This window comes from Anoplopoma fimbria, chromosome 19, assembly GCF_027596085.1.
Source record: "Anoplopoma fimbria isolate UVic2021 breed Golden Eagle Sablefish chromosome 19, Afim_UVic_2022, whole genome shotgun sequence".
In the NCBI taxonomy this organism is placed as follows: Eukaryota; Metazoa; Chordata; class Actinopteri; order Perciformes; family Anoplopomatidae; genus Anoplopoma; species Anoplopoma fimbria.
This window is the reverse complement of record NC_072467.1, coordinates 1,530,317-1,544,749: the sequence shown is the minus strand read 5'-3', so window position 1 is coordinate 1,544,749 and position 14,433 is coordinate 1,530,317. Positions and strand designations below refer to the sequence as shown.

Below are 14,433 nucleotides of genomic sequence, written 5' to 3'. Positions count from 1 at the left end.
AGAAGATTGAGTCAGCCTAATCTGCTCCTTGTACATTTGAATGTCTTCTGCAAAGAGCTCATCCTGGCTGCTTGATAAAGGCCCAGGTGCAGAGACAGTGGCCGTGCCTAACTTCGTCTCTGTGGGGGCTGTAAATCACGGGGGGAAGCCCACCCTTTGAAGATACAAGCTTGCCTCCCTGGCTGATTTGTGGCCAGAAGGGCAAGCCCTTTTTCCAGGCCCTGCACAACGCTCTGGCCAAACCAGAGAGGGGGTCAGAAGGCGGTAGACTCATAACTTGCCGATAATCTTTAGGACTTTCAATCAAGCTGCATAACAAACACTCCATGCAGCAAAGGAAAGCGCTCCTGACTGTCAAAGGTCAAGTGGAAGGAGACTCTGGATCATAGGGATTTAGTCACCGTCGGAAGATCATATGCAAACAAAATTGTTTGCTTTGCCCTCATAAGGACCATTAATACTGACTATTAACAAAGTTTCAGGTGTGGAGTGCTGCTGATGGCAGCAAGAAGAGCTTTTCGGACATGTCATAAACGTGTCATAACTTTCTTTTTGAAAGTCCTCAATTAAAGAATGAAACAAAACACAAAGCTGTGAATCTAGCATGACCTTTGAACAAAAAAAGGCTTGTATTTCATTCACTGCCGCAGGGCCCAGACATAGTGTCACTCTGAACTGAGGCATTTTCCACAAGATGTTCATCATCAAACTGGAATGAATAAACAACGTTGTTGGGGTGTGTCTTGTATTCAAAGAATGGTGTTTAAATGACTTGCATGTTGCAACATCTAATTTGATTTACAGTCACACTGACCCACATTTAAGACACAACATCACCTTAAAAGAAACGTTACTTGAGCTCATTTTTGTCTCTTTACAACAAGGCCAAAGCCAGTAATCCATGACACACACACACACACACTGGCCCTGCTTTTCATTTGTCCACTACAGTGCCATCTAATGATGCCAAAGAAAAGAAATTAGCCGACCATTGCACGCTCCCTTTGACCAAGTCATTAAGGTGGCCAGTGTGGAGCTAAAGCAGAGCCCTGTGAAGCTCACTGTGACACACAGGCTTGCATTCCTCTGTTTGTTATTTAGATCCTTATTTACACTTGTTGTCAGAGACAGGCTGGAAGCACAGCAGTGGCTTCCTCTATGGGCTGGATAACAATGAGCTGTAGGGAGCAGCCCAGCGAGGCATTTAGTCCAGCCCTGCCCCGTCTCGAGAAGAAGGGGAGAGGAAAGTTTACTGCCTGTGAATCAGAGGCTTTCACTCCCCACACACCGAGCCTTCCTGTCCTGCTGATCTCTGCCCGCGGCTCAGAGATCATACTGTCAAGTGGAAGCAACTGCAGTTTGGTTTCTGCGTTAAAATATACCTTCAAGTAATTCTCTTGAAATTATTCCAAAATCAGAGATATGGTGACACAAAGCATAACTAAAACGGCTCATTCTTCTCATTTGCTCCACTTTACATAAAAGAAAGATGGATGCAGCAAGCAAGTGATGTTCATTTGTGGTTCTTAAAGTGCTGCCCTGGCTCTTTCATCATATTTCATCACTCTGCGCTTTAGCTAATGAATTTAATGACCCAAAAAAAGAAGGAAAAGAGAGGAACAATTTTTTCAATGCATCATCACAAAGACGGACACAAAAAAATGGGGCTTCTTTGCACAGAATTTTGGAAAACTCAACCCTATATGAAGATACCATATCAACTATTTGGGGAAAACTAAGACCCTGCCAAGTTAAATCAGTGTTTTGTATAATGGAAGATAGTCTGTGGCATGTTTTCTTTGCTTTAAATTCAAGAAAAAAGGAATCAACGCTTGATAAAATAATTATAGCTTGAGGCACCAAAGAACCTTGAAAGCTTATTTAATGACAGTACATTACATCATTCATAAAGAACCCATTTCCCAAGAGTATTGGTGACTTTATCGTCACTCCATTTTTGATTAATGAAGCAACGTATGATAAGAATGCGCAAAAATCTCAGTTTAAAACAAGTGTTATCTTGGCCTTGTATGGGTTTGTGCGCCCATTGTTACCTTTTTGTTTGGCGACTTCCTGAGAAGACAAGCAGTGAGAATGTGTTGGTTCGGAGCTATCAGCAGCTGTGTGCTACGTGCCTCTGATCCAGGCAGCTATTGACTTCCTGAGATTTGAATTAATTACTTGCTTCACAAGAGAAACTGGATTGCAGTGGAACCCCCTAAGAAGTCCACTCATTCTTAGGAAACTGCCCCATGGACTTGCAGATGGTTTCACTGAGATGTGCTTTCCCATAGAGAACAATTATACAGGGGATTGTGGTGCTGGCATAAACCTGGAGCACACAGTCTCCATTCTGAACATTTCAAAACAGCCATAGGGGAGGTTTGTGACTTAACATAAATTAGACCACCAGGGAATGGGGAGATCTGAAGTGGCGGAAGGGCAATATTACAGATAAATGCACTGTGCTGAGAGCTTCTGCACCACAGAAGAAACAGGAAAAAAATGACACTGTGACACATTAAAATCAGATGATAACCACATTAAAGGCCTTTTAACGTTCGACAAATGTGATCACTGCAACCTTTCCTGCAAATATAACTTGATGCAATGCTGGTTTAGTCAATTCGTCCTCTGTGTGTTTTCAGTTCAAGAAAGGAAACAATGATGAGAGCAATTAATGACATGGAAAAACCAATTACAGTTGATACTTTTGGGGCCTGTGTTTTAGTCTGAAAGGGATTAAGTTGCTGCTGCGTTTGTATTCTGCTTACTTTGAATTGGCTCAAGGCCTTGTGTTTGGTCTTGTTAGGGCCAGCGGCTCCAGTGAAGAGTACACTTCAGCTGTGATGAAGGATGCAGGAACGCAGAGGTTACCAGTGGCTGCTAATTAACCTCACATTGTGTCCACTAACAAAGAAACAAAGGAACAAAGTGGAATTTCAATGCAGGAGATTATCACAATCACAATGAGCGTAGTGCTGGATCATGCACTTGATAGGGATTTTCACACTGGCCATGACAACATGAGATTAGATCAAAGACAGATGAAGTTACATTAACAAAACAATGCAGCCTTGTTATGCAATAAGCAGCCTGATGTGGGCCTTCTCTGGCGGAGGACAAGACTCCAATTGCGCAGCTACGCCAGGATGATACGTCTTCCTCTGCAACTTCTGCAAGATTGTATTTGATTGTGAGAACTTTATTATGGCTTTGTTCCGTCAGAGAGGAGGTAGCATCCTTCCTCAAACACATCAAGACAAAGAGGAAACAGGCTGTGTGTTATTCGCTGGTTATTGTTGCTCCCGCTTCTGTCCCACTGGCTGAATGGCAATTACTGCTGACTTCCTATCCAGTGCAGAGCCCGGGCCTGCTGAGGGTGCCCTGACCCTGCAGTATCCAGAGGGGAGAGACAGGAGCTGTCAAATCTCACACCTCTCACTGCTCCCGTGGGGATCGCTCCTCCAGCTGCTGCCCCCACGGGGCTCGCTGCACACTCCTGCTAATCAGCTCCATCTCATCTCTGGGAGGAACTAGCCCCAAGTGGATGAAGGCCCCTTTCTCACCTCTGCTACCTAGCGCACCTTTGAAGTCCTGTGCAAGTGTTAGTTTATGGCTGGAGATGGTACGATAAGATCCCAAGGAAAGGTGATAAATTAGCTTTTCGTCCCACATTTAAAAGGGGAAATAGGAGGCTGCTAAAGATCTACAGAATCTGTTACAGATCTAACACCTAACAGCTAAAGTACTTGAGAAGCAAAAACATTGTAGTGTCAAATCTGTTAAGTACCTTCATTAAAGCAGTTTGTTTGTATTTATCTTGTTTCCCACACTGAGGTTCTGCATTAACAAGCATTTGGTCAAACTGTAGCTGTGGGACTTCTTTGAATTTAATCATAAGTATATATTCTAATACTGTGCAAGCACACCAGAGACAAGCTGGGACAGAGCACCCACTTTTGCTCTGAGAACACACCCTTCACAGGCATGCCAAATTAAACTCTGCGAAATAAAAATTGATTTATTGGCAATTAACATGATAGAATTTGACATTATTGACCATGTGGACACAGCAAAAAATAAGTCCAAGACATACTGTTTTTAACCCTACTTAAATTATGAAATGAAGAAGAGATGTGTGTCAGACCTGAAATGTAATGACTGGAGGTGGACAGGGTTGGAGCCTGAAGTTTGATGAATTACTTTCTGTCTCACCTTGTCGCAACCCGCCCAACACTTGCACACATTCAGGAGCCAGTAACAAGAGATCTATCTATGTACACTTGTACAGAGACGGCAATGTGCTGCAACAAAGATTGTAAACTGAAACTGAAATGTCAGCAACTGTCACTGAACTGTGAAACCAATGTCCTACACAATGAATATAACATCTAATGGTAATAGCAAAGTCAAGTCAAGTCAGTTTATTTATATAGCCTTAAATCACAAATTTGCCTCAAAGGGCTTTACAATCTGTACAAAATGTACTTTATGTCCAAAGTCACACTATTAAGATTGGGAAAAATCCACAGAAACAATTAATAAAAGGTAAAAGGAAGAAACATCAAGACCATTAGAGGAAGGATTACTGTTTGCAAAATATATTTCCATTTAAAATAACATTTTATAAAATATCAATGTTTCCTGCAGTTGGAATTTGATATCCATATGTGTCTTGTTTTCTGCTGACAATGTCAGAGTAGGAACTCTTTCATTTGCACCTCACACCCTGCCTGCAACAATATGCATCCTTATCTTGAATAACAATTATCACCCCATTTCCTGAAACCAGTAGGTCTTCTTTACGACACCCACTTCCATCAGATGACTTACATTTCAATGTCTGCAGCTCAGGAATCCATTGAAAGCACATTAAAAAACATTTAAAAATAAATTTTCCGTTTTGATGAGCTGGAGCATGAACTGAGAGCCTTAAACTTTATCACATATAAAAAAAGTTTCATCACAGTTTATAAAACAGAATCTATGGCCCGCTTTAACTTCCACGTAGCCACTGTCTGCTGCAGCTCCGTGGAACTTCGCCGCTGCCACCCGCTGACATAATTTGTTTCACAGTCACTACCCAGCAGCATGAATCAGATGTTGACACTCTAATTTCATGCACACATGGGTGTTTGGCTGAGCCGGCCCTGAATGCTGCTGCATCCCCCTGCCTCTCCCTCCAGCTGCCCACTATACCTGCCCTTTGCCCTCCGACACGGCCATGTAATGTAGTTAACCTAGGGGTCACACATTATTGACTGATGATTTAACCATATAGTCCCATAATGATGATGTGCACCGTGAGGATTTCACTTGTAGAATATTATTCCCACATTGTATCATTTTCTGTGATATCAGGTAAAAGATGGATGACCTCTGACAAAATCTTACCAATGGTAAGATTCACTAGTATGATTATATTGTGTATGATTTGTACAAACAGGTTTAAAAGAATATAGTAGAAGGAGAAGAAGGTAGTATCTCAGAAAGTAAGGATTTTCATCCAGTAGCTCCTCTCCCACCAGTCAGGATAGTACGGCGCTGCTCTATTTACCACTAAAATAAATCTGTTTACTATTGTCCACAGCTCTATCTGAAAATATTTGTTTTACTTTGTTGTCTTTATTTTAAAAAAAAGATGTGCTTGGAAGAAATAATAAAATATAGCCACTAGCCATGTTTCAAAATGTCAAAAGGCTTGTCAAGGATTGACACATTTGCAGAGCATAATTAATGCAAGTTTTGTCTATCACTGATTATTTTGCTGCTTCTAAAAGTCAGCGTTGACAGTGTGTCTGCTGTGGGAGAGGCGAGGAGCTACCTTGTGGTGTCCATGTCCTCATTCTGTCAGCTCAAAAAGCCAGCATAAACTATTTTTCCACACTATAGTGACCAGCAGGTTAACTGTAAACATAGACGCTAAATAGACGATATTTCCAATATCTCTCCTTCACAACAAACCTGACAGCTTCTCTTATGAGTGAGCATAAATCCACAAGATAAACTCATAAACAAATAAGCTGTTTGTGTGCCGTGGAAGCCAGATAACGGCCAAGGTTTTATGAAACACTTGCTTCCTCTTGACAAATATCCAAACAATAAACACATAGTAAATAACAGCACCCTGTCCGTATCAGCTCGCTACTTGAGGTTAAGTTGAGTTTATTGCGGAGGCCACTGCCTGCATGCATTAAGCAAATCATAAATTATACATGCTAATTACCTTGGGCCTCCACTTTAATGAATTATTTTAATTAAACTACAACATTGGGGTTTTGCATGTGGTCTATATTTCATCCCCTGCCTAAGATGACCTTCTTCTTTGTCTAAGTGGAACATAGTTGAGAGAACAAGGACAACGCAGACTTGGTTTATAAAAACTGATTTCATACTGATGTTACCGAAAATATGGAAAACATCATCTGAATAACAGGCTGAATTAACAGGAACAGATTTTGTTTGTAATATGCAAGGAAACAAATGCTATAGGAGGTAAAACTGAAGGACAATGTTTGCAGATGAAAAATATATTTGTGTCAGAAATAGTTATTGTTTTAAGGTTTTATTCAGAAAAAAAAATAGTTTGCCGAATCAGGTGTCAGATGAGTTACCTATTGTGAGGTCTATGTTTTCCTCTCTCTCCCACCTGTAACCTCTGGTTTCACACTTTCTCTTGTAGGGGTTAAATTCATTGGCTCACTTGAACATTTTGTGCTGGACAATCTGAAGGTGTTTATTTATTAGTAATGAACTGACTGCCAGCCAAATAACGCCCTTTTTCTAGACTGACTACATACCATTGATGTGCAACAATTCAGTCATTTTTGTGGAACATCCTCCCAATGCACTGCATTTAAAACATAATTACATGATGCCACGATGCTGCAATTTGAAGGTTGCGTTTCTGCTCCAGAGTAGAACATAATATATCAAATGAACACTTTTGGTTATTTTTATACATTTCACATTCAGGGACGACTTTACAATGAATGACTTCTTGTTCACAAAAGTTCTTTCAAGACATTCATCTATATATATTACATTAACATTTTATTCATAACACTGCAATATATACCAAATAAGAAAAAGTACAATTAAATCTAAATAAATGGGGGGAAAAAATGCACATTGTTGTTACAGATTTTTTTTTCAATGGCTGGATTCATTGCTTTAATGTGCTCAATGAAAAAAGTTCCATATGTTAATGTGGTTTAAATGTAATTGTAACGACCAGCCAGAAAAATGTAATCTGATTCAAAATTAAACCTTGTAATCTGCCGTTGCAGTGTCAATACATTTAATCACCCAGAGTCAGAATGAATGTTGCACACACAAATGCACAAAGTGAGGAAAAAAAAAACTAACACTGTTGTCCAAACAGTCCATGGGGGAGGGGTGGATTTAAATTCCAAAAGGGTCTTGCAGCTCGTTTCCTAGTTCCCCAGTCAGCAATGTGTTTGTGAAAAATCAGTCTTTTTGTCTCGCTGAAAAAAGGCTAAATCTACATTGGTGGCCCAGTCTAAGTTTGCTATTCTTTGCACTTTCAATTCAAGTGAATGGGGAGAATGAAGTGGCCAGAGAGCCTTTATTTGATCTACTCGATTGCATAAAGTGAAGGAATTCTAATGTATTTGTTTAATACCCCGAAATAGGCTGCTGCTCTCTATAGGGGTTATTTATTTATTCTATCCTAAAAAGAAATCGAATAATAGAATAAAAAAAAAATAGATGTTGCAGATATTTCTCCCTCTTTATTTTGAAACCTGTTGAATTAAATCTGCCTGAATAGGAAAACATTATAAGATCGAACCATTTGAAAAAAAATGAAAAATCAGCCTTTTTAATTGCGATGTAGAGTTTTGAAGCTGGATATGTAACGAGATTAATTCGGACACTGTGTGCAGCTTGCTAAATGTTGATTGTTGGGCTTAATTGTGTTTAGCCAGCAGCTTGATGAATGGTTGGTTGTCTGCTGTGTGACCATGACATCCAGCTCCATGCATCCTAATGGACTCGATTCATTTCTCTCCCACTGCTTCTCTTCAACACTGAAACCATACAGGTCTGGAAACACAACAAATCAAAGTGTAATTATTATTATTAGAGTTTTATTATTATCATTATTATTTATTATTATTGTTATTATTATTATTTTTATTTGAAGGTATTATTCTTATGTAGAAAAATAATGTATGATCTCCTAAAAAGTTTGTTTCCAATTGAATAATAATAATAATAATAATAATAATAATAATAATATAATAATAATAATAATAATAATAATAATAATAATAATAATAATAATAATAATAATAATAATAATAATAATGTGACATCGTCTTAGATTAAATCCATAGAAACATTTTTGATTGTTTACTTCACTTTTAATGAGAAAATATTTCGATGACCATTTTTTTTCCAACTCGTTGCACAGCTTTCGAAAGCACGCATGCTTGCAAAAAAAAAAGAATCAAACAAAAACAAAACAACAACAATAACAACAACAGTACCAACACAAATTTTTGAATGCATGCTTTTACCTAAAAAACAAAAAGTACAAATTTACAGCATCTGATACACATGGTCACCACAGCCTTTTAAATTAAATGCTTCACAGAACATTTTCTGGAAAATAGATATCTAAAACATAAAACTAAAAAGTGCATTTTACAACATTTCAGTATCAGTTATTTGCAATATTCACATCTTGCATTTTGAGGACGTCTCATACTGCTTTTCCAGTTCGAAAAGATATGATAACTCATTTTGCTTTCTTTTTTTTTTTTTTTTTTTTTTTTTTTTTACAGGGATGGTAAGAACAAATCTAAATCCTAATCCTATTTGGTATACCCTTATCCATCATTCCAGTATTAAAAAGCAAACAAAAACACACAGCCATTGCCTCGCAATTTCATTGACATTACAGTGGTCACACAGAAACGGTGCAAAAGTTTTGCTATTTGATATACAACTTTAAAAAAAAAAAAACTGTCACGGGAAATTGCAAGCACTTCAAATCAGATCAATGATGGTGCCAAAAAAAAAAAAAAAAAAAAAATCCCCATCTGTGGCTCACATTTCACAATAAACTGAAAAATAGAAATAATTTATATTTTCAAGAGCAAATGTGCGATTCTGTGCTTGGACTGACACACTTTAAAGCGACACATTCCACACATACACAAATAATTCGATATGCAACTCGCCTTGATAGTTTCCGACGACAGAAAATATAAACTTTGGGATTGATAAAGAGGCCTGCAGACTGGTCAGTGCACGGCCACAGACTGCAGTGTGGACGGGCTGGTCAGAGTCTCACTTGGGGTGGAAGGGCTGCTTTGGCTGGTCGCTGTCTGTGGGGACGTCGGGCTCAGAGACTGTGGAGAGTTTGATAGAAACGTGGGAATGTGTGGAGGTAATGCAGAGAAACCAGCCATGGAAGTCGGTGTTGGCTTGATTGGAACAGGCATGGTCGGTAAGGACTGTCCCCCATGGCACAGGGACTTGAGAGGCATCCCATAAGGACTGTAGTCGCTGCCTGCCATGGAGATAGGGGCCACAGTGTCAATCATGCTGGAGCTGTACATGTGGGGCCATGAAGTCAGCTGGTTGTGGAGTGGGTACCCAGCAGACATGGACTGCATGGTGGAGAAGGCCAGGCTCCCAGGGACCTTGTACTCTCTGGCAATGATGTTCTCGATGGCAAATGGATGCTTGAAGGTTGAGGACTGGGACACTCCCAGGTTGTAAGTTGACATTTGGGGAAGATGCGTGCCAGTGGCTGCCAGTGCACTCAGTCTCAGTTTGGCTTGTTGTTGGAGGTAATGTGCAGCATCCGACTGCTTGCTTGGGGCCAAATGATCAGTCGAAGTCAACAGCTTGAACCTTTTGCGTCGCCTCAAGAAACTTCCATTCTCAAACATGTCCCCACAGCTGGGGTGCAGAGCCCAGAAGCTGCCTTTGCCTGGCTGATCTGGACGTCGGGGTATTTTAATGAAACAGTCGTTGAAGGACAGGTTGTGTCGCAGGGAGTTCTGCCACCTCTGAGTGTTTTCTCTATAATAAGGGAATCGATCCATGATGAACTTGTAATTTCACTGAGAGGCAGCATCTTCTCCGGGCAGCTCTGGATCGCCATGGCAGTGAGGGAGATGTAGGAGTAAGGAGGCTTCTGGTCGCTGTACGTGTTTCTCCCTGGACGAGGCATCCTTGATATTCTTCAAGAAAAAGCAATAAAAAAAAAGTAGTCTCCCTTAATTCCTTGACCAAAGTTGCAATGCAGACAATGCTGGAGCTGCGCGTCGTGCGTAAAACCAAAATTGAGCCTCTGCAGTGTGCAGGCTGTGCACATTTATGGAGTGACTGCTGCTGTAAGTCTCTCTGCCAAAGTAAGTCAGCTTGTCCTGCTAGCAGAGCTGAATAGATTTCATTTGGCGTCCTTGATAAGACGAGCTAAGTGGATGCCTCCATGGCCTTCCTCTAACCATCTGATAGTTTCATGTAGTGACATGAGCAGAAGAGACCCCTGTAGAGGCGCTCCATTATTGTGCCACCTCTTTGCTATCACATGACAATTGCCAAGGGAGGAGGGGGCTGTGAGGAAGGCATAATCTGGTTTCATTTACACCTATTTACATGGACACCTTGGGCCAATGGAAATCATTTCCATTTGAAGACAGAAAAAGGGGTGAAAAGGCTCTGCAGCCGGGATTGAACTGCGATGAGTGTGTGAAGGTATGAGCTAATACTTCTTCAGTGTACAGCTGTAATGTAATGTAATGTAATGTACAGTTACAACTCACCAGAGTAGATGTTTGTATTTGAATATTAATATGCATGTTTTAATAGAATGATATTTAGTTATTGAACTGTATTTTAATGTGCTGTTGTTGAGGCAAATGCACATTGTATTTGGTCTAAATATGGGTTAATTAAAAAATGCAGTTTTCCTTAAAGTGTTTTTATGCATGCTGGTAGATTCCTTTTTTTTTGTGTGTGATGTGCATTTGAATGAAAAGTTATTTTACAGATAAAATGTTGCATTTCGCTTCCCCCTAATTAAAGCCTAATATTGTTTATGGAATGCCAGACAAAATCATTTGCCATGAGCAAGTTTGCTGATGAGACTATTATTAGTTTTTCTCAGCTAATTTCGCTGCTCAGAGGAAGCAGACGATATAAAAACATCAACACAACCCAAACAACGCTGTTCAAACCGAAACTTCATGAGCCAGTCAGGTCCATTGTGTTTATGTAAAGAAGATTCAAAAAGTACTTCAGAAATGCAAATAAACCCTTCAGGATGGTGTGGTGAAAACTGTATAAAATATCCATAAGTCAATTATATGAATGTGAAAACCAAATGGGAAGCCTATTTTGAGCTATTGCTATTCAAGCTTTTGGCCAGGGCCACCTTTCCGCTTGGAGGGTTTGCAATGCAGGGACCACACACACGCACACGCAGATTTGCTCATAATTTATGTTAATTTCACCCCATAAATCCACAATGCACCCCATCACCAGTCTGACGGATTACGAAAAGAATCGCATTGCAGGGGACACCGTGCTTTTTACCCAGAAACTAAGAGGTCCTCCCTGCTGCCTAAGCACTGTTTAACAGTCTCAAACCCTGAATCAATACAACAAAAAACCAAAAAGGTAGAAGGCTTTTCCATATAAATTGGCTAACTAAAATAAATATTATGAGAGGCTTTACATTTTTTTCTAAAAAAAAAATATATATATAAATTGGGAAAAAGTCAATTTGTTTAGTGTCAAGTCTAAAACTTCCATGTGCCTTTTAACACCTGTCATTTCCCATTAATGTTCAGCTGAAAGGGATTTGTCCAAAAGGAAGTGGCCCATTCCACCCATCTCAAACAATAAATAAAATATAAAATAAAATAATGACAACACACTGCCAAGTACCAAACATCTTCTGACACCCAGCCTATCCATTCATCCATTTAAAAATATATATAGTTATTAGGAATCACTCAGATTAATGCCTTTGTTATGTTACACAACATTGTGATTGTGAAATGTGATTATGAGCTATTAAAAAACACTGGAGCAATTCCTTTCAATGTCAGAGAGTATTTGGAATTTTTACGCATAATTCGTCACTTTATTTTTATTTTTTTGTTTGTTTTTCTACATAAATGGCTGATCTCTGTCACTTGTATTTGTTCATGTTTGCCCGGCCACCCCAAGTTAGTGCTTTGCAAGTTAACCCGCAACTCTTGCATTAACCAGCCGAGCCACAGAGGAGCAGTAAGACTATTTTTCTTTTTTTTTTTCCCCCCTCCTCTCACACACAGACGGGGTGGCTTCTTGAGCTCCAGGGTTATGGGATATTGGTAGACCTTTTGTCCCCGTCGAATGCACACACTGAAAATACCACCATGACTCTGAATCTGAATAGGGGTTTTTTTTTAGCTGCTCCCAAACTCCTGAGTTCAAGCAGCAGTAGATCAAGTCTGCACTATGTTTGGTCATTTGTAGAAACCTGAACAAAGGTTGGGATAAGCCAAATTGCATTGCACTTGTGAACCGTGCCTCAGCCTGAAGTATCCTTTATAGCAGGAGGGGGACCAAGAACAATTTTGTGTGAGCTTTCAAAAAAAAAGAGGAGTGAAAACAAAGAGCACTTTCTGAAACATCTTAAAGTAGAGTAGTGAGGCGTGACATTCCCAGGGTGACGAGACACAAAAGCTGAGGTCATGGGGATGAAAAAGAGAATCAAACAGCCACTTTCACACGTCTGCCCTCCTCTGCTGGCCCTCCGGACACAATAGGAAACAAATGTTGTTAAAAGAGGATCGATGCCATTCATCCTAAAGCAGCGAATGATAGCCAAACAATATTGTCACACTGAATGAGTTGAGATATGCTGCCACCCAGACCTACAGAGAGGGGGGGATCTGCCTTTCAGGGAACGATTAAGAGAAACTTAAAGATGAGGTTATTACAAAGGAAAACATTTATTCAAGGGATGAGCCCGAGTTAGAAAATTATATGAATTAATATAAAATAATACACATTATTATTATTAACACACAACTATTATTTCAACTATTTGTAAGTGTATGTCTATATTTACAGAATTGTTTTTTTTAGTCATTTTTACTTTCCCATTTCATGTTCTAACAGAGCATGATGGTTCCTGACTGCAGGTAATATTTATGTAGGCCACTAATCAACCTATAAATACACAAATCACAAGCTAGAACAAATTCAACATCTTTTTAAAACAAACATTTATAATCCCACTGAATTATGAGTTTAAATTACTTCATTTTTCTGTTTTTTTGTCACGCACATATAGAATTAAAGGGATTTGTTACCTGGTCCCTGCGTTAAAACACACGTTTAGTGAAAGCAGGTGTAGTTTGTTGTCTGCTGCAAACTGTGACTCTCCAACCCAACCAATAGGCCTGTGCTGCTAATTAAGTCCGTGGTGATTTCAGCCCCCAGAGATGTTTTACGGTGCAATTAAGGACGCTCTCATGATAAGGTATGAATATTCAGCAGAATGACAATTAATTAGCAGACAGAGGGCTCTCACAATAACCTCCTCAATAGCAAATTTAGCCTGTATGACGGGACCTTCACACTATTTAAAGACCATCTTCATCATGCTGCCTTCTTCAATGTTCATTTCTTTTGACCAGAAAAAAAAACCTCTGAAGAAAAGCATGATCTCAATGTTCGATGTCATAATATGGTTAATGTATTATTATTTTTTGGTGTTTATTTGATCAAACAGCGGGATTATAGTCCTCGCAGCAGCCCGCCCCATTAGTTGTTTCTGGGTGACATCAGAGGGAGTACCTGGAAGAAGACCTCAGGGCATTTACAACATATGCTCGGATTATGCTTAATGGTCTAATTACATAAATTAGGCATTCATTATACGGCACATCAGCTGTACCAGATATCTCAATTGCACAGAGGCGGGAACATCTAATTCAATTTGTCTGTGAATAGTTTCATCCAATTAAACACTCATAGTCGTGAAAAAAAGGAAGAAATGTTGACCACTACAGGCCCGATTTGTGCTTTTATTTTATTATTTTATCAAGGTCATTCAGTAAGAGATTTTTCTATTTTTTTTTATTAGATAATTGTCTTCTATTTTATTTTTTTGGTCTTCTATTTTTCTCAGGCAGCAGTTTCACTTTGTGACCATAAGATGGGGACAGGCTCTGGAGTCTTTCTTCCCTGGTTATTCTGTTATGGTAATGGTTATGGTAATCTATCTATCTATCTATCTATCTATCTATCTATCTATCTATCTATCTATCTATCTATCTATCTATCTATCTATCTATCTATCTATCTATCTATCTATCTATCTATCTATCTATCTATCTATCTATCTATCTATCTATCTATCTATCTATCTATCTATCTATCTATCTATCT

At 39.3% G+C, this 14,433-nt stretch overlaps 1 protein-coding gene across 1 annotated transcript; it reads right to left on the bottom strand.

Moving 5' to 3' along the window:
* Positions 1–9,275: 9,275 nt before the first annotated feature.
* On the bottom strand, positions 9,276–10,213 carry foxb1a (forkhead box B1a). Its single transcript, XM_054620761.1, is given in 2 exon segments — positions 9,276–10,099; positions 10,102–10,213. Coding segments are annotated over 2 exon segments (936 nt in total).
* Between the last annotated feature and the right edge of the window lie 4,220 nt (positions 10,214–14,433).